Consider the following 21,393-nt stretch of genomic DNA (forward strand, 5'->3'; position numbering starts at 1 on the left):
TCTTCTTCCACCTGACAGATTCATATACCTCGCGTCAATAGATCATGGGGAGGAAACTCTTTCAGTATTAAGGCTGCCCGTCTCTGGAATACCCTACCTCCTGAGTCTCCGCAATGAATCTTCGGAATCTCTTTTTAGGAAGAAGCTGAAAACCATTCTCTTCAGTCGTTAACCTGTCCTCCTGCTTTCCTTATAATCTTTCCTGTACCCTCAGCGCTGGGATGCCCTAGGGTAGCTACGCTCTCTATAAATGCATAAAACTAAACTAAACTAAACTCCGTCTGTAAATTTCGCCCTACCGTCAGTTGTCCATGATGAAAGGCGTAACGGACGGCATTTGTCGGTAATTTTAGCCTTTCACCAGAAGGACAATGGATGGCAGGGCGAAATTACTGGCAGATCAGTTTCCCCGAGCTGGATTGAAAGGCAAGGAGTCTCCTGTGCTTGGAGGGAGGGGCAGACAGATAAGAAGAGGCCTTCTTGACACAGTGTCATCTTCTCTAAAGAAATGCAAATGTGGGCAACTTTTAAATCTGTAAATGCAAAGGGGCTTGAAAACCTGCATTGAGGTTAATCAAAGGAGTCACTAGAAGCTTTCTGATGGGAAAGATATTTTCTTTTAGAGAGGTACTGTAATGGTGTTCCAAGGCGAGCTGTGGAGTGTGTGGTTTTAATGGAGTGTTATTAAAAAATGTTAGTACTAGGTATAAATTATATTATTCAAATCTGTATTTGAGAAGCACTTTTTTTAATCAAACAAAATGTATTTGCACATTTTCCAGCAGCCTATATTACGATGTAATTGTATTCCATGTTATACACCAGAGTGGCGGCTGTTCAGCATGGCTTAAAGTTGTGTGTAGCGGAGTTGAGTGGCATAGGAGCAGCGACGTAGAGCCCAGTGGTGCAGAGTAAAGTGCAGTGGGGTACAGTGCAGTTGTTTAGAGTGCACTGGCATAGAGTGCAGTGGCATGGAGTGGGACAGAGTAGAGTGGCATAGAGTGCAGTGGAATAGAGTGGCATACAATAGAGTGGCAGAGTGTAGAGTGCAGAGTAGACTCGCTTGACAAAGAGTGCAGTGGCGTAGTGTAGAGTGGTGCAAAGTAGAGTATAATGCTGTAGAGTGCAGTTGCGTGGAGTGGAGTGAAGATAAAGTGGCATAGAGTGCAGTGGCGTAGAATGCAGTAGTGCAGAGTAGATTGGTGTACAGTACATAGGAGGAGAGTGCAAAGTTGCAGAGCAGAGTGTCAGTGCAGTGATGTAGAGTAGAGTGGCACAGAGAGCCGTGGCATAGAGTACAGTGGTGCAGGGTAGAGGGCAGTGGTGTACAGTGCAGTTGTTTAGAATGCATTGACACAGAGTGCATTGGCATAGAGTGGCATACAATAGAGTGGTAGATAGTGCAGTAATGCAGAGTGGTGCAGTGTCAGGGTGCACAGTAGACTCGTGTGGCATAAAGTGCAGTGGTGTAGAGTGGTACAGAGTGGAGTATTGTAGAGTGGTACAGTGCAGAGTAGAGCATAGTGCCTAGAGTGCAGTGGCATAGAGTGCAGTGCCGTAGAGTGCAGTGATGCACCGAACAGTGGCATAGAGTACAGTGGTGCAGAGTAAAGGGCGGTGGCATACAGTGCAGCAGTTTAGAGTACACTGGGGTGAAGTGGCATAGAGTGGCAGGGTGTTAAGAGTGGAGTGGCATAGAGTGCAGTGAAATATAGTGTATTGGTGCCGAATGTAGTAATACAGAGTAGAGTGGTGAAGAGTATAGTGGCAGCCAGTGCAGTGTTACAGAGTAGAGTGTCAGCATGCAGTGGTCAGAGTTCATTGAACTAGAGTGCAGTGGTCAGAGTTGCGTAGAGCGCAGTAGCATAGAATAGATTGTTTCAGAATAGAGTGCAGTTGCATAGAGTGGAGAGGTTCAGGGTCGAGTGCAGTGGCATAGATGCAGTGGCACAGAGTGCAGTGGCGTAAAGTAGATTGTTTCACAGTAGAGTGAAGTGGCTTAGAGCGGAGAGGTGCAGGCTAGAGTGTAGTTGCATAGAGTGTGATGGCCTAGAGTAAAGTGTTGTAGAGTGCCGTGGCATAGAGTGTAGAGGTGCAGAGTAGATTAGAGTGACATACAGTGTATTGATGTAGAGTGCAGGGGCATAGAGTTGAGTGTTACAGAGTAAAGTGCACTAGCATGAGTGTATTAGCTTAGAGTGCAGTGGCGTACAGTGCAGTGTTGCAGAGTGGTATAGAGTGGAGTTGTGCGGATTAGATTGGTGTTACCTAGACTGGAGTCGTATAGCATACAGAGGCGCAGAGCACAGTGGTGTAGAGAGGTGTTAAATGCATTGGCATAGAGTAGAGTGGTACAGATTAGAGTAGAGAGGCATAGTGTGAAGTAGCATTGAGTGCAGTGGCATAATGTGGAGTGGTTCAGAATGGAAAAGAGTGCAGTGCAGTGGCATGGAGTGGTGAAAAGTGGAGTGATACAGAGTAGGGTGCAGTGGTGTGGAGTTGTGCAGAGTAGAGCAGAGCAGAGTGGAGTGGAGTATGCATGGTGTGGTAACACACTTCCATTACAGACAACACATTTTTGATCGAATTGACCATTACATTTGCAGACATACAGTTTTTCAAATCAAACTATACTGTGCACAGACACTGATGTGTAGAAATTGCATCACCTAATGCAATGATTTGTTTTAATCATATAAAGGTACTTGTTTCCAGAGCAGTTCAGAATTAACTAAAATGTGCCTCATTTGTACTCCTAATTCTGATAGATTCTGCAGTTTATTTAAATGTTGTCAAGTGATAAAAAAAAGTATTTCTTAATCCCAGTATCAAGCAAGATTGTCACATAACTCCTCTCACTTTGAAGCCAGAGACAGAAAAGTAAACACTAAGGCCCTGATTTATACTTTTTGGGGCAAAACTGCACTAACGCAGTTTTGCACCAAAAGGTTTAGCACCGGCTTGCACCATTTCTGTGCACCAGCCGAGCACCATATTTATGGAATGGTGCTAGCCGGTGCAAAGGGTAGGCTAGTGTAAAAAAAAATGACGTTAGTTGGGTGGGGCTGGCGGTATGGAAGTAGGGGGTTTTGCACCAAAAAATGACACTAGGCAGGTTAGAGTAAAAAAAAAAAGACTCTAACCTGTCTAGTCATTTTCTGACCTAAAACCACCCATACCACATGGCTTCTGTCTTAGAAAAGACAGTAGTCATGCCCACCACCACAGTGGCCAGCACAGGGGACCAGGGTCCCCTGGGCATGGCCATTGCACCCTGCGCCATGTATGGGGGCCCATTTCAGGGCCCCCTATGGCACTTGAAAAAATAAAATAAAATACTTACCTGTACTTACCTGGGATTGGGTCCATCATCCGCCGCTGTCCCTCTGGTGTGGGTGTCCATGGGCCCTGGGGAGGGCACCTGTGGGCTTATTCCATGGTGTTCCACCATGGAAATAGGCCCACAAGTCGCCTAACGCCTGCCCTGGCCCAGGCTTTGAAAAATGGGGCAAAGCAAGCTTTGCACCATTTTTTGACCCCTCCTCCCTCCCGTGCACCATTTTTGCATAGGAGTATAAATATGGCGTTAAGGCCATAGAGTCATTTTTGCATGGGACGCCAACCTTGCATCTCATTAAGGCAAGATAGGTTTCCACGTCCAAAAAAGGACTTCAACTCCATAAATTTGGCGCTAGATGGGTTAAGCGCCAAAGTATAAATATGTAGTTAGTTTTGCACCGAATTAGAGTAAAAAAAAAAAAGCTGATTCGGTGCAAACAGAATATAAATAGGCCCCTCAGTTCCCACCAAAGACAGAGCCTGACATTTGACTTTTTCTTTGAATGCACAGCAAATGTGATGAGATAAGAACAAGATTTACAGGCCTGTTTTCAGAAAGAGAGCACTAGCAAGGATACTGTAAATAAGGTTTGGGCAAGGGGAGGGACAAACTCAAGCTGTATAGCCTAAAACAAATAAAGCCAGCAAATTGAAAGCAACAAAATGTGAGTTACAAACCACAAGGCCAATGGCAAGCAATGGGCGGAGTGCATTATGAATGTACAAAGTATCCCACGGGTGTACCGTGGGATACTTTGTGGGGAGAGTGCAGTATTTTAGCCCAGTCCACATCTTGCAGAGGTTTGACCACATCAATCACCCAGGTAGTATGACAAGAAGACCTGGAGTGGTTTTCATATCACAGGACACCCATTCTATCAGCTTGCCACCAGTTCCTATGGTGTAGAGCTTCTAGCACACCTCTTGTAGGGTTAGTGCTAGGTGGCAGACATGAAATAGGACATTTAATGATTATTTAAGGTGGTTGTCAGTAAGGAGTTGACTGGGGTGAAGATGGTAGTCTGCCACAAGGGTTTGGAAATTTAGTAGTTCACCATCCAGAAACAAATACCCCAATTTTAAGACACCTGCTGCATGCCACTGATGGAGTTGCTCTGAGCACAGCTGTCCTGTGCGAGTGGGAAAGCTTAGCAAGGGTAGTGCAGGAGCACTGGGTTTCTTCGTGTCAGTGAGTCTACAGGTTCTAGCAAGGCAAGAGAAAGCTGTGCATGTTAACCCCGGATGGTTATCCGTAGAATAGTCAGTAGGAAACAATGAACAGCGCATTAAGCTTTCCTTAAAAGTCTTTACTGATAAACCCCATCTCATGCAGGGAGGTGGGCAGAAAGTCAGCAAGCCACCCATTGGACCTGTGCAGCTGAATAATAGCATTCTAAGTCAAGAAGACCTAATCCACCCACATTCACGGGTAGCTCTAGAGTGGAAAGAGCTACCTGACGGCAGCGCAGCAACCAACTCAGCTGTGTGGCATGTCTGAAGAAGGAATGAAGGGCAAGCAGGGGAAGGTTTGCAAAATAATACTATCATTGGAGTAGCACACCATCTTTACTAGTGCCACGTAACCCATTACAGAAAGCTTAAGAGGAGACCAAAAAGCAAACTGGACGTGGAGGGACCATGACGCTCTGCAGATTTCTATACTGCAAATCAGTGAGAGAATGGTAGATATTAATCACTAGGTATCAAAAAGGTAACTGGTTACCAGTTCAGTCTGCAATCTAATTGTATATAAAGGGGAAACAATGCCATATGTTAAAGAAACACTGATTACATTTTAAAAATTTTACATTTTGTTTGTGCAATTTACATTCTAAATATTTTGAAGACTCTATGTGTACTTGACACTTAGGGAGAACCCAGATCACTAGTTTGGCTTTTGCCCAATTTCAAAACCATTTAAAGACATGGACAAAGTGGGCAATTGCCTTGCACAACCTTGCAAGGGGTCTGGCCCCTGCTCACCCTTCACAAGCACGAACAGCGGACCATTGCACCAGAAGAGTTTGCCAAGGTGGATGGGTGTTGCTTGTTCAACCACTTGACAGAGCCTCTTCTGTTTCTCTCCTGTGTGCAGAGACAACTCCCCAGGTACCCAATACCTTCCGATAGTCTTGGTGGACCCATCTTGTCTGGTTTTAGGAATTGTCCCACCTTGTTCTTCTCTTTCTTATTTATCCAGTTCTTAGCAACAACCTTTTGACTCACTTGCCGTGGATCTCCCATTTGATCTCAATTTCATCCTCTTCTTTTATTATCTTTGATTCGTAGTCCGGGACCCCATTTCTGAGATAAATGTAGAGTCCCAGACATACACTCTAGTGCTGTGAGACTACAGACAAGTTGTGGGTACCTCACATCCTGACATTAGGTGTGAGACTGTTGAACACACCATCTGCCTTGCCTCATTAACTTATTTTTAGGTTGAAAGTCCATGGGCCGTTGGGGAGAGCTAGATGCTTTTGTTCAGTTTGTTTAAACTAGCAGAGGGTTAATTACTTTAATCTTTTCCAAACTGTTTGGCAGGGATTTTAAAATGTTCAGAAACATAATCAAAATGTTGCTGTTACTTTCTCTTCAGGAAAGATTGGGTAGATTTGGGTAGGGGTAATGGCCTAGACGCAGTACTGAAGGGAATTAATTTACTACTGAACAAGGACGTAATGTGTCAACTGAATGTCGTATACCAGGAGGCAGTCACAAAAAGACCACAGTAAATAAAAAGTGCTATGTTAAAAAAATGGTAAATAGATGCACTAACAACATAGTAAGGCATGGCCTCTCTTGGGTGTTTCTGTAAAACTGACTTTTGGTCTTGAATATTTGTCCTGAATTTTAACCCTTTGTCCTGAATTTTTTACAGTCTGTCCAGAATTTGCCTCAATGTGTTAGACTGAGGCAATTTGTAATATATTTTAGAGGAATCCTCGGACGCCATAAGGGTCAAAGGACATTGAGCTGTGCATGTTTCAATGAGCTTACAGATCGTTCCCCTTTCTTAGTTAGACAGGTTTGCTGGCTCTTGGTGGCTCTGCTCTGAAACTGATTAGAAGATCTGGTTTCCTTCCGGCGTTGAAGTATACTGTTTCTCCAAAGGGCTTTAGCTTTGCTCCAGTTGGTAGAAAGAAGAGGTTGACACAAATCTCTCACCCCACGCAGTGCTGGTGCTACAGAGCAAACCTCCAAAATTAAGCTAGATTATTGATACCCATTAAGGAAGTTGCCATCACTCGGCTTCTGTGTGGATGAGCTTATCAAGAAGGAGGGAGTCTGTTTGCTTCCTTACTAGACCCATCGAGACATGAGGTAAAACTATGTTGGTTCGACTAGCAGCCAATTCAACTTGGCTAACAAAGCTGGTCTGTTTTGTGCGGAAATCAAGAGGTTCCTCCATAGAACATCTGCCTCAGGGATTCTGGGAATGCTGGGACAAAGGTCAAACAAATGTGCAACTCAAAGAGCATGTTTCTGATTCTTCCTCAAAACCCTCTGACTTTTCAAAGGGCCCAGGCTGCTGGGAAATATGTGTTTTTTACAAATAAGCTAACAATAAAGGCTCTTTGTTGGAATCTTTCAGAGAGATACAGTATGCACAGATTACAGCTGGAGAACAGTGAATTTTGAGTCTTGCTTGTACATAGACATGAGACCTTTAAAAGAAAAGACTGAACTGAATTAATTCATTGTGTCTTCGCTGAATGAGATTTGTGACCAGTGCATTTAATTAAAAGTCTCCATTAAATGCCTAATAAGTTGGCAAAGTTTGGTAGTTTTGCGGCTAATCTCTACCAGACTTCGCCTAAGCCACCACACTGTGCTACCCACAGGACATACCTCTTTGGCTGTTGTACTCTTTCCCAACACATTGTGTTTGCTGATGAGATGGTTTCTCTGTAGGTGAGCAGACGTTCACATGTGCTTTCTTTCTCTTTCTTTCCATTTTCTTTCTTTATCTACCGTTTTTCTCCTTCCTGCATCCTTCCCGTAGAGCTACTTGGTAAGTCAAATATGTCCCATTCATCATGCTCCTTGCTCTGCTGTTCCAGAGTCATCCTCCTCACTTTCCTGACGTGTTCCTGGTGTTGGGCTTCCCGCTGTTCTATCCCAAGTTTTATGCTCCTGATTTTTCTGCTGTGCTCCAGATGGCCCAGTTCTTGCTGTCCTCTCCCTTGTGTCACATTTCACACTGTCCTCCTATAGTCATAGTTCTTGCCTCCATATCCCAGAACCCTCGCTGCTCTCCTTGCCCAGAATAATGCTTTGCGCTTTCCTGTCCCACTGGCATGCATCTTTGATAGTTTTGTTTTTCCCTGCTTTTTGCTCTCCTATCATAGAGTCCTGCTTCCCACTCCCCTCTTCCTGGACGCATGCTTCTTGTTCTCCAGAGTAATGTGCTTACAGTCCTGTCCCACAGTAATACGTCTCTCTCAGAGAATCATGCTTCTCCCTGACCTTTCCTAACGTGAACCATCTTGCTCTCCTGCTCCAGCGTCACCTTCCTTCCACTGATGTACTGTATTGAGGCTGTCCCAGAATCACCTTCTTCCCAATCCTGTCCCAGAATCACCTTCTTCCAAATCCTGTCCCAGAATCACCTTCTTCCAAATCCTGTCCCAGAATCACCTTCTTCCAAATCCTGTCCCAGAATCACCTTCTTCCCAATCCTGTCCCAGAATCACCTTATTTCCTCTCCTGTTCCAGAATCACCTTCTTTCCTCTCCTGTTCCAGAATCATGCTTCTCGAGCTCCAGTCCCAAAGAAACACTTCTCCTGTAGTCCTGTCCTCGTTGTTATGCAGTTCCCTCTCTTGACATTCCACTCGCCTCGTGCATGCCACTCTCTTGTCTCAGGGGTAATGTTCTCACTCTCCTGTCCGAGAGACACATGTTTCGCTCTCCTGTCCTGTCAATAGTGTCATCAATCTCATTCTTTATTCGCCCTGGAGTCATGGTAGAGTCCTTCCGGGTCGTGCTTCTCCCTCTTCTAATGTGTCCCCACTTTCATTTGTATCCCTCTTCTGCATCTCCCATGGGAATCATTTCCCACTGCCTTCCAGATCTCTGTGCCATCCTTTTCCAACCCCTCCCATGCGCTGAGGGTCATGCTCTTGGTCTCCTTATGAATTCCAGTTTACATTTCAATCTCTTTAGCTGACTTTCCCAGTCTCTTCAGCTGCCTTTCCTAGAGTATCTTGTGTCTCACATCCTTAGGTCCTCAATTAGACTCACAGCTGTCTCCCCTGATACTTCACTGCAACCCCTGACATTTCACCAGTGTCATGATTCTGATCCTCCCCCGATATTCACTGGTGCCATCCTTCTAACCCTGTCTTGATATACACTAGTGTCACGCTACAAACACTTTTCCTTGATATTTCACTGGTATCATGCTTCTCAACAGAGGCTGCAAGCTTTTAAATAATACATTTATTTTTAAAATAACTTAATGAAGAAAGCAAATTATTCAGAGCATCGAACCTAGTCTGTATATTTGGTATTCCCCCATTACATTGTGTACTCAACATCAGTAGTCAGTAGATCGCAGGTACGTTTTTCAATTTGTACATCCGGAGTCACTAATGTCCATGAGACAGTAGATCAAAGGTAAATAGTAATTAAAAGTTCTACAACTGAACCTATATACATAAAATATATAAAATAAGTTTTTCCACTGGAAAACCCAAAAGTGAAAGTGAAACATATAATTTAAAAAACCTAAGCTATTGTCCGTAAAAATCAAAGGTACAATGCAGTTATGGTTACAAAGTAAAACCGAAAAACCACAAGATTTTTCTGGTATGGTTAGGACCACAATTCGCAACTCACACAACAGCCATGTAAACCATTAGTTGCAGGCAAAATGCAGTACTCATAACCTTACTCTTAGTGAAACAGATGCAATTACTAGTGTTGTAAATCATTTTACAAATGTGATTAATTTTAAATTACATTTATCACTTTCAGAGAGACATCTATGAATGTGCTAGCATTTATTGAGTTATTTATGTCTTGTTGTTTAATTTCATTTTGATTGTTGCTGTTGTTATTTATTTGTATAAATACTGTGAGGCCATAAGCACTCCATTTGATATGCAAGTTATGGTTTGCACAGCTGTTGCAGGAGTTATGAATTGTGTTCCTAACCATAACTTGTACATTTCAGTGTTTTTGGTTGGAAATTGTAACCATAATTGCACTTTAACTATTTTTTTAGGTGAGTTTTTTTTATAACAGCTCTAACTATAACTTCAATTTAACACTTTTCAATGAATATTTTTTTAATGTATACCACATCAAGACATACCATGTGCCCAACAATCATTGGGCAACCACAGACGCGAACAGCCTTCAGATGTGTTCAGCAGGTTTTGGAGCATGGCTTGGCCTTTGGCCAGGCCCTGCACCCAGCACTCAGCAGGCAACCAACCCCCACAGCACACAGCTTTTGGCTCTACATAGCAAGGGTTGGCCTCAGGGCCTGACCTCCAGTCAGACTTTGTACCCAACCCTGTGTTGGTGATTTTACCCCCGCTGCACATGACCTTCAGTCTCATATCTCAGGCCAAGTCCCTCACCTAATTTGTTAAGGTCTGATAACGCCCGCTTAACATGGCTGCCCTTTACTCAACATTCTGCTGGCGGACAACCTCTGCTGCACATAGCCTTCAGCTGTGCACAGCACAGATTGTTCAGGGCCTTTGGCTAAATTCAACAGGGTTGGCTACAGGGACTGGACAGCACCTACGCTTTGCTCCAACCCCGCCATATGTGGACATCGTCTTGTGTGACCATTGACAGCAGTAGGGCACAGAATATTTTATTTCCCCAATTCTTTACTGGATTAGTGTATACAGTGATGAATTTGTGAATCTTTGACCCTTCCTGCATCTGGGATTTGCAAATCCCAAGATAAAAATATGCATTTTATTGCTGCAGGTCCTTTTGGTGCTACCTACATGTCCCCGTGAACCAGAGTGTACTCACCCTGCCCCCTTATGCTCTTCTCCTTTTGATTTTTCCTAACACGGTGCTCCGTGCACCCTGTGGGGTAATGATGGCAGAACACAGTAGATTTGGCACATCCTGGATTCTCAATGTAGGATGGTTAAAAAAAGATCCCTTTTGTTGATTTATAGTGCTCAATGGAATTAACAACCCAGAGATCACTAATATTAAAGCTCCTCATGCCTAACCCAAGCAATTTGTAAAATGCTAATTTCTCGAAAAACCTCTGAACGGAGTTATGACAAACCAGACACTTCCTTGTGTAAAGGTCTACCTTTATGCCAAATTTGGTGCAGTTCTATTCAGCCATTGTTTCTGTAATGAAAAACAAAGAATCCTATGGGAATTAAAATGGGGAATGGCACTTTTGGGACCACCTCTTTTTCTTGGCCCCTGCTTGATAAATCTTAGTAAAACTTGCCATGATGAAGCCAAAGACATTTTTTATGGAAAGTTTCATGCAGATTTGTCAAACAGCTCGAAAGTTGGAAGAAAATAAATGCCTTTTCTAAAGAACTTCTGATTGAACCATAACTACAAAAGCATTATCGTCCCCAGTGCTGAACTGAACTGCTGAATGGAATTACAACAAATCTGACAGTAGCTAGATTTTGGTCTGTAGATTGTGCTTTTTGTGATTTGGTTTAAATCCGTTCAGTAGAAATTAAGGTCCAAACATATTTGTATATCTGGATGGTTGGGTCCATGAGAAGCTTGTGAGAGTCTCGTTTGGGCGCCAGTTCAAGCACAGACCATTCTGATTGGCCCAGGGAGCTTTTTTTCCCTTGGTCTAAGTTGCTCCTGTGGGAGTCAGACTTCTGTGGGAGCAAGCGTTCTGGTTGGCTGCCAGCAACATCTGAAAATGTTGCTGGTAGCCATTACAGGACTCAGAGACTTAGGCCCATATTTATACTTTTTAGCGCCGCGTTGGCGTCGTTTTTTTTTTACGCAAAATCGGCGCAAACATCCAAAATGCAATTGTATTTTGGATGTTTGCGCTGTTTTTGCGTCAAAAAATTACGCAAGTGCGGTGCTAAAAAAGTATAAATATGGGCCTTAGTCCACTGTCTTAAACTTAAAAAAAGATATAAGGGGACAGAGTAGGGATACCTTGCTCCCCCAGGCCCCATGGGGAGGACCCAGAGGGAGCCTTCCTGGGCCAAATTTTGGAGGGAAAAAAATTGAAATTTCTGGCCACAATCCTGCAGGACTCCCTCTGGATCAAGAAAAAAATGGATTCTGGGGATGAATTGTGCAGCCCCACTCCACTTTTAAACAAAAAAATGCCCGGAGAAAGGGTCCCCAGAGACTAAGAAGGCTTGGGGATGGGGAGCATGTTTCCACTTCCCATTTTCGATTGGTTGTGTCTGTGGGGGGTGGGATCCCAGGGCATAATAGGCTCAGGGACAGGGGCTGCATGCTCCCCTCTCCTTAGATTTTGGCCCCAGGGGAAGGCATACCCAGCCCCCAGAAAGCTTGGGGAGGGGCTGCTTGCCCCCCTCCCCATTTTTTATTGTATTTGGCCTCGGGGATGTGATCTCCGGGGCCAATTAAGAGTCAGGAAGGGGACTGCATGCCCTCCCTCCCCTTAATGTGTATGGCTTGGCCCCTGGAGATGGGATCCCCAGGTCCTGTAGGCCAAACCTACTTTGCATACGCCAAAAGCTGTGTATGGTGTAGGGTTTGCAGCCTGCTGGCAGGCCAAGCCCTGTGACCTACCCCCCTCTGCACACGGCCAAATACTGTGCACAGCGTTTGGTTGACTACTTGTGGTGAGTTGGAAGCAGGGTCTGGCTACAACGCAGGCCCTGCAGCTAACCCCACACCACACGTGGCCAAAGGCCATGCGTGTTGCGGGTTGGCTGCCTCTGGTTGGTTGCCTGCGGAGAGATGGACGCAGCACCCGCCTGCCAGCCCCATGCTGCACATGACAAAAGGCCATGCACAGCGTGGGGCTGACTGCTTCTGGGTGGGTTGGCCACAGTGCGTGGCCGCATCGGAGAGCACCCCTCGATTCACTGCCGAAGGTCATGCACAGTGGGTGTTGTCTTTACATATGATAATAAAATATTACTTTACGTTTAAAAAAAAACTAGAAATTCACTGATAAAAAACAAAGGTTAAAGTAAAGTTACAGTTAGGTGAATATGTCAGTGACAACATTAACATTTTGAACTAAAAAAAAAAAACTGAAATTCACCAGCTATATTTAGCAGAGCTAGCTATAACTTACACCTCGCCATGCCCTGCTTATGACCTCACATATTAAATCACTTGTGACATGTTGTATGATATTATTTTTGACATCATTGATGACATCTCAAATGACATCATTGAGGACATCACTGATGACATCATCCAAGCTTCTTTTGCACACATTACTCTATAAACTAGTATGGCATTAGAGGCTTGAGCATAAGTACAAAATAGCTTGGAATAATATGAAGCATCATTAATTCCATCACAGGTACAACTCCTAAGCATGTGCTATGTGCAAAATTGACCCTATACCATACACTTCACTGAAACCTAGTTCACATTAACAGTCAACCGTAGATATATGGGAAAATGTTAAACCGTCAAAACACACTGGCCCTCCGGCGGGCGGCCACCAATGCAGCCGCGCTCCCACTGCGGCCATCAGGAGATCCCCGCTGGGCTGGCGGGTGGAAACCTGGTTTTGGCCCGCCAGCCCAGCGGGGATCTTGGCCGCAACACAGGAGCCGGCTCCAAATGGAGCCGTTGGTTTTGCGGCCGTGTGACTGGTGCAGTTGCACCCTGAGCGCTTGAAAAACTGCACGGGCTGTGGCAGGAGGGCCCGCAACTCCCTGTACCGCCAGCCTTTTCCTGGCGGTTCAAACCGCCAGGAAAAGGCCGGCGGTAGGGGGACTCGTAAACCCCTGGACAGGGCTGCAAGCAGCGCTGCCCTGGCGGATTAAAACCGCCGGGACCACTGTCCGCAGCGGTCGGAATGCCCTGTGAAGCACCGCCAGCCTGTTGGCGGTGATTTCTCCGAAACAGCCCTGGCTGTCTTGGACCGCCAGGGTTGTAATGACCCCCACTGTGTTCAATGTGTATACAACTGTTCAGAGAAAGCCAAGTTCATCAAGATACTTAATGTCTGTTCCAAAATGAATGCCCTATTATGAACAGTTTTTTTCTGAATCAAACTCTCACAGGTCACTGAATCTACACTGAGAAATTACGTCGATATGAGTAGAAAAGTGCATATTGTAAACAGTGTTTACTCTATGGAGAGTGTTTACAATGTCTGCAGACAGTGAAGCTGTCAAGAAAAATACACCAAAGAGTATTTAAAAAGTATTTATTCAGAACGGTGTACACTCTGTGCAACACTTGTAAAAAAAAGATACTATTCGCTTAAAATAACCAAGGTCTGAAGGTGCTAAAGATCATACTACCAGCGGCCTTAGTACTGTGGTGAAACCTTTACAGATAGCCCATCTTTTGAAGCTGAACAAGAACATCATAGATAGATAGATAGATAGATAGATAGATAGATAGATAGATAGATAGATAGATAGATAGATAGATAGATAGATAGATAGATAGATTGGCTGTCACACTTTTCATTGAAAATAAATTTTTTGTTTTGACTGTAATTTGTTTCCCCTGGACAGATTATCTTAAAACCCATGTTGTGTCTGTAAAAAAGGAAAGATTTTTTAACAAAAAATCCTGATTTTCATAAAAATAGTGACTTTTACCCCAAAAATTGATGTGGTCGAGAAAAGACCTTGTTAAGATGTCCAAGCAGATTCTGCGGGTCTTGTGGCCCACCTCTCCACCCCTGCTGAATACTGCTGAAGGCTGTGCACAGCACCTTTTGGGTACATAGCAAGTAGAAGAAGTACATTATAAAATCTAGAAATGCAATTAAAAAAAGCAACAGTTAAATGTTAGTTATAGTTCTGCAAATGCAAATCCCCAAAACCCATGATAGTCACTGGTTATGGAATGCAATGTCCAACAATAACTCAGGCCACCTAACATGCTCAATACAACACTTTCCCATGGTATATGAAAAAATGGACTACCAAGCGCAAAACATGGCAGGCAGTGTTAGTTCATGACAACGTTAGTTATGATATGCACTGCATGCCATAACTAGCGAATTTCTGGGATTTTCCTGTTTTGCTTTTCTTGAACCTTAACTAAATTTTAACTGCTTTTTCGGCGAATATATATATCTGTAGTTGTGCATAAAACATAAAAAAATGAACTGACCTATGAAGTAATAGCACTCCCAGCATCGTGACTCCTGATGCAGCGACTGTCGATGTAGTGACTCCCACTGCATTAAACTGCAGTGCAGTGACACACACCTGCATGTTAAGGGGTGAATGCACAGTCAAATGATTATATACTGCACTGGAACGGTTCAGAGGTAGGATTAACTTATCGCAGAGCCATGGTGAGAACAAAGTCCAGTACCACTTTGTACACACTAGCGGGCAGCCCTAGGCCAACCCAGCGAGCCTGTGCAAATATTGAAAGGTACCGGTACAAACCTGTGCTATGGTCTCTAAGGAGATTCTCAGGAGGCTGGAAGCATGTGTGCTTGTGCATCACATGGGGCCTACACTTTAGCTAAGAACCTTGGGCCCTATGAGTATTGGCAGCAGGTCTCCCTCGCTTGCTGTCCTAACTTCTCACTCATTTCAGGTTTCCTTTCACTTGTCGATTCCCTTTTCAGCCACTCATTGTGAGCTGTCAAGTCCATTCAGGAGCTTCTACACGTTACCTTGCCACAGTCACTAACACAGTACCCATAAATGATACGGGAGATCCCAAGTCTCCGACACTGGCATTGCCATATAACCTAGTGGGGGCCGCCGTAATGCAAACACTGCGCAGAATCCAACAGCCAGGGGGAATGTACAAGTGCCAAGTGAGAAGTAAGGGCCAGATAACGGAAGGTATCAACAGACCGAGCAGGATACCACACCCGAGCACCATTGCCCTGTCCCCTATAGCATCTCACACCCCGAGACCTAAGATGCCAGAAGAGGAATTGTAACAAAACTGGATTCTCCAGATATGCTTCTTGCTTCCTGACTGTGCTAGCCTTGTTCCTGCCTCGCCCTCTACTCTCATGTCCATGCTCTCATGCTTTGCTGTTCCCTGACATAAGAGCTCTGCTGTTCGAGAGTTTTGCTTCCCTCTCTTTTTTAATTGGGTGTTTTGGGACTGTATTAATTGCTGTCAATGTAATGAGTGGGGTGGAGGAATGTATGACCATAGGCTGCAGAAATAACATAGCACATAAATGACCCTCAAGTATAATAAATCTGACATTGAAGATGGCGTGAAGAGCTCTGCAGACACCATCGTAGGTAAGTGAGGGAGTGAATGAATGTGTGTTTTCTCTGCATCACCTATAGATGTTTTGCTAAATTAGTTTGTGGATTCATTGCTTGTGATAGGTGGCTACTTGCACCATAAACACTGGTGACAGCACCTTAATTGGTTAGGGTGCCCTCAATGTATCAACCCACCCTTTCACCCTAGCACTAATTAAGAAGTAGAACAAGACTGCCTCTGACTCTTTTTCAGTCATATGGTTGTTCTTAGCTTGTAGTGTTAAAAAGTAAAACTGAACAAGGCCTATGGTCACTCTTGCTGGACTTTTGGCACTTATGATTTCTGACTATGCAGGGTATGACGTCCCCATTGCATTGGACCTGCTGGAGATGCTACAAGTCTTGCCCGTCTGATCATGAGTCTGACACTCGAACAGTCCACTATGGGGGCAGTGGTCACTGTGGGAAGGGGTGATTAGAAAGAACTGCCAGTAAAGTTTCACATCTCTGCAAATGTGACACGATATCTGTCCTCTAACATGTCGCAGTATCTCTGACCATTTCAGTTGGCTCTCTTTCTGCCCCTCCCCCTCTCTCAGGAAAGGGGGACCTGCAGCCACAGCTAGACAGTGCTCTCCAGGACGTCAACGACATGTACTTGCTGATGGAGGAGACGGAGAAGCAGGCAGTGCGGAGGGCTCTGATTGAGGAGCGGGGTCGGTTCTGCACGTTCATCACGCTCCTGCAGCCGGTAGTGGTAGGTACAGCACTCCTTCCCCTCGTCTGTCAGAAGACTGAAAGTCAATAAGAGGATTCAGTGTCAGTTTCATTCATGTGGATATCCAGTTTGATGTAGAGCCGTCCCACACTGACCAATGTTGGACATTCCTGTGGCAGAATGTCAAGATACTTGTACAGGGTGTGATGTTCGCTTCTTGCTGTCTACAGACATAGCTGGTCTGGTTTCTCCCGCACCATAGGATTCCACCATCTCTGGCTAAACCTATTCTATTGAACCCTAAGTATGTCTCCTGGGAGGAAGGGGGGGGGTGTGCTACTTTGCAGCCTAATTTTCTCCATATCCCATTCCAAACCCTACATTAGCAACATGTTGCATCGGGCATATTAGACGTTTTCGTAGAGCCATGGACAAATATTTCATTCAAGGCTCTGCTTAGCATCAGTACCTGTTTCCAAGTTTAAAGAATATCCTCAAGAGAAAGGAAAGACAAGGCCTTCCCAATAACTAGCGTCATCCAGAGGGTATAACCGTGTTAGCTGCCTCATCATTAATAAACGGGGCGGGTTTGCTTCTTTCCATTTTGCAGCACGAGCAAGAGGCCCTGAAAAGTGTAGGGGTTGGGGAATAATGGCCTTCCGCCTCTGTGCCCCTTCTAATGGCCGTGTGGTACATGGTACGTGGTGACGGCTTCATAAGGAATGAGGACGAGGAGGGGAATGGGCAGAGGACATGAGGAACTTCAACAACAGAGACCTCAGGAGCAGGCTGAGGTTTAATGAGACTACAAACTTTCCACGGATTTCATCCTTTCTTTCATGGTAACGTTTGACCATGGCTCAACTTTTGTCTTTTCTATGTCATCCCACAGGGAACTGCAGAAGAAACGGGCATTAGCAAAGCCTCTAGGCCTTCCACTTGGGACCTTTTAGCTTGACAGCGCTTTTTGGCAGTGCTGTACAGCATCAGCAAAAAACATTTTTTGTCAATCTTTTAAAGAACTAAAAAAAGGAGGCTGAAGTAACTGTTGCTAGCGCATGTGTGATGAGGTATGCATGTGCATGCGTCATGACCCAAGTTAATGAACTTCACCCATTTTTTTATTGACCAGTCTAAGATGGACCTGTAAATAAAAAATAATGAACAGCGTAACAAGAAAATGCTTTTTCGTAAGACGGAGAGGCTGGCTGCAATTAGCCGCACCAACTCAAATAACTAACAATTACAAAAAGGACATTGGTGATATTGGAGGAGCAGATGAGGGGGAAGCAATGGAGAGAGGGCAGGGGTTAAAATAAACAGGTGAGGGAGGAGGGGAAAAGCAGCACACGAAGGAGAGCACAACATGAGGGTAATCGGGAAGCACATGAGGGAGAGAGCAGCACTGTTCATCAGTGTGCAGGGGAGTTTGATGAAAGGAGAAGCACACAAGAGAGAGAGGCAGGAGCAGCACATGAGGGAAAGAGAAACAATGAGCACGGGGCGATATTTGGACAGGGAGCAGTGAACAAAGGAGAAAGGTAGAAAACATATGCACTATCATGAACTACTTAACGAAAAATGTAAAAGTAGTTCCCTAAAAGTGAGCTGTGGACGGATACGCGCCAGCCAATAAAAAGTAGGTTAAAGATGCTATGCTTCATAGGAGAGACTAACACAAAAAGAAGAAGGCAAGCCACAGAATAGAAAGCAAGCAAATGAGACGAGAGTGTCAATAATTCAGCCGCTGGTAAACAGTGGACAGGCTGGAAGCTTGCTGTAAGTTGTTGGTAAGCCCACAAAAGGCCTTTCACAACCAGACAACTGGTGCTGTGTGGTAGGCAAGACCTACAAAACAATTAAAATGCTAAACTAAATCTTACATTTTAGAAATCTTTTCAGTTCATATCAGATCCCTGCTCTCTCACAGCCTGGATTTCGAGTACAAGAAAGCAGGGGTTGAATCAGTTGATACTTGTTGCTGAAGTTTCAAAGTCAACTCTCAGTTTCTCTGAATACAAATTTTGCAAAACTGATAATCCTGGCATGCAGCAAACCAGTTTCCTTAGAACTGGAGCAGCAGAATATTAGACTTATTTAAGAGTTGGAAAGTAATGTGCTAAATCCAGGTGAGATTCCCTCCATCATACCATTGTATGTCTAACATGGTGGGCACTGCAAATTCTCCTTGTGATTCAGCATTCTTCCATTGCCAACCAAATCTAAACAAGCCATTCTTGTTTTCCATTAGGCCTTCTTAGCATGGAGGAGTTTTGTTGCCTGAAAGCAATTCATCACAGGCTGTCTAGGGGGAGGCCAGACGTCACCCGGCTCATGATTGGCAGTGTAGAGTTAACTTCATTATTAGAACTTTCCTCTCACTCCCTTTTCAGAATGGTGAGATCCACATGCTGGGAGAGGTAACACACCTACAGGGCATCATTGACGACTTGGTTGTGCTAACAGCAGAGCCCCACAAACTCCCCCCGGCCAGTGAACAGGTGAGCAGGTTCTTTGTTCTGCATGACTATGGCAGTAGAATGGCCTGAGAAAGTGAATTGCATAGTTGCGTGTGGCGTTGGGACTACATCTTCTTTCAAGTCGGTGGAGCTGTAGGAGAGTGACACCTTCCTGATTTACCGTCACAGGTCATTAAAGACTTGAAAGGCTCCGACTACAGCTGGTCCTACCAGACGCCACCGTCCTCTCCCAGCAGTTCAGGATCCAGAAAATCCAGCATGTCCAGGTAAGTGTCACGGAAGGAAGTACTGGTGGATGGAGGCAGAGTTTATGAACTGGTGAACTGAAAGAGAAAATGTCATGCGTGATGAATGCTACAGCAAGAATCAGCTGTCCTTGTCCCCGTCTCTCCTTTAGTGAATACTAGCCCCATCTCTTCCGAAGGCAGCGTTCAGTTTGTCACCCAGGCATAGCATCTCTAGCTGCCTCGGAGACAGCTGAGGCAGCAGAGGGGGCCAGCTATTACAGGTAGCCTGGACCAATGTCCAACACCTCTTAAATGCTGATAGTAGTGAAAGGCAATCACACGTATGGCACAGACGACTCTGTTCTAATCCCACCTAACTTGTCAAAGTAGCTGATTTTCTTACACACCACAGTATCTTTGGCACCACCCTTTAATACTGAGAGGTACTAGATCCTCCCTGTCTCTTAAGTTGGTTCTTCTGAAATAGCACCACATACCTCTGCCCTTCCCATTATCCAAGTAAGTTCTGTCCTGGGCTCCCTGAAAAAGCCTCCAAAGCAACAAAAGGCGGATCTGCAACCTACCGTGGTGACTCTGCGCATGCTTCTCCCCAGATGCATGCCGGTTCTACAACTGATTGTGTGTGACTGCTCAGTAACAGCCTCTGTGTGGCAGTTCTATGAATGGGTCTGTCCGTGTGTGTGTGGCTGGGTTGCTGTTGCCTGTGCGTGTGATTCACCTGCCCTTGTGAGGATCAATCATCCTTGGCCTCTTCTTGATTTGAAGTCTACTCTTTCTCTTCCGGATGCAATACTGCTTCAGTTTGCTGCCTGAGAATGGCTTCTCGATGACTTAGGATGCTCGCGTGTGCATCAGAAGGACCAGAAATTATCTGGCTGCTCTTGGATTTCCCGCTGCTCTATAAAAAAGGAAGAAGCTAGGTTGGGTGCAGAACTTCTGAAAAAGATCTTGTGTGGGTGCATGTTTATGTGTGTCTGTGAGTGTGTCCAGGTGTGTGTACCTGTGTGTGACCACGTGGGTGTGATTCTGCTTGTGCATGTCCACAAGTCTGCATGCATGTGTTTGTTTGCATGTGCACAGCCACACCTGTGCGTCTGTGTGTGTTGGTGAAGGGGCGGACAACGTAATTTACTCTTGTTACTAGTTATGTCAGTACTTGTATTGCTCTTCCTATGCCACCTCCTCCTTCCCGGCCCTTTCTTCCCTATTATTTCCAATGCACTGTTGGTGAGCCAGGGCCCTCGCTGTCAGCCTATGAAAGTTGCTTCTAAGCACATTTTCTGTCCACCCAGTGAAGAAAGCGGTACTTCCGTACTGTAAAGCACACAGGCAGACTATGTGGTAGGGTTCATATACGAAAAGAGGATTTTACATCAGTGCTGGACATTACACCAAGGGCAGCACTTCCTGCCAGAGGGCTCTATTAAGAGTCATGCCCATCGAATCAAGTTCACTTCAAAGGTCTCCGTGACCTCTCCCTGCAAAGTGTCAAATCAGAGTGTAGGATGCCTCATTTTGGGGGGAAAATGTGCCTTTTAGTTCCGGGTTTTGACAGAGTATATGTCAAACTGACCTATTGCTAATAATATACTGAATTGCGTTTGGGGTTGTCCCTTTTAACCATTTGTTTTTTTAGCTGTCTGTTTCAGCCTTTGCTTTAGTGCTGTTGCGGTTCAGCCCAGCGGAGTATTGATCTCTCACCTAATGCTATTGGCTGTTTAGGTGCATTCTTCCACCTCCACTCAAGAGCTTGCATTCAGTTGCATGAGGGACTGTATTCTGCTCATGCTGGCTCTCTCCGCTGGGTCTCACTCTAATGCGTTAAAGCTGCCTGCGTTAGCACTTTGAACCCATACCTATTGACTTTGGCAATGCTTGGGTGTTTTTTGGCAAATCATTGTTCCGACTGACCTTTTGTTAAAGATCACAGTAAATAATGGAAATATGTTTTATTTATTTAGATACGCACCCAGCAAAAGATTCGTCACCTGTACCTCATAGGTACTCACAATCATTTTCTCAGGAGACAAAATGTCCGGTTCGTGGTGTGACCTAGGGTGACATTACTCTCAGCTGGAATTGAGTGTGTAAAACTACTTGTTCATAGGAGGGACTGAGAGTCTGAACCACATTTTTTGGAATTTCATTCTGTTCCTCCCTCCTCTAAATTAGGCTGCTGCCCTCTTTGAGAGATATCGATCTCTTCCGACACTGAGGCCTATGTTTATACTTTTTTAGCGCCGCAGTTGCGTAATTTTTTTA

General features: G+C 44.9%; 1 protein-coding gene across 9 annotated transcripts in view; it reads left to right on the forward strand.

Moving 5' to 3' along the window:
• The window catches only part of MTSS2 (MTSS I-BAR domain containing 2), a 309,369-nt gene that overhangs the window by 229,608 nt on the left and 58,368 nt on the right, over positions 1 to 21,393 (forward strand). For 5 of the 9 annotated variants that reach the window (XM_069217483.1, XM_069217477.1, XM_069217479.1 and 2 more), the window contains exons 7-9: positions 16,252 to 16,442; positions 18,797 to 18,904; positions 19,052 to 19,149. In XM_069217483.1, coding sequence (XP_069073584.1) covers positions 16,252 to 16,442; positions 18,797 to 18,904; positions 19,052 to 19,149 — 397 coding nt within the window. The remainder of the gene's footprint in view (positions 1 to 16,251; positions 16,443 to 18,796; positions 18,905 to 19,051; positions 19,150 to 21,393) is intronic. The other 4 variants (XM_069217485.1, XM_069217486.1, XM_069217481.1 and 1 more) reach the window with 1 other exon arrangement.

This window comes from Pleurodeles waltl, chromosome 12, assembly GCF_031143425.1.
Source record: "Pleurodeles waltl isolate 20211129_DDA chromosome 12, aPleWal1.hap1.20221129, whole genome shotgun sequence".
Taxonomy (NCBI): domain Eukaryota; kingdom Metazoa; phylum Chordata; class Amphibia; order Caudata; family Salamandridae; genus Pleurodeles; species Pleurodeles waltl.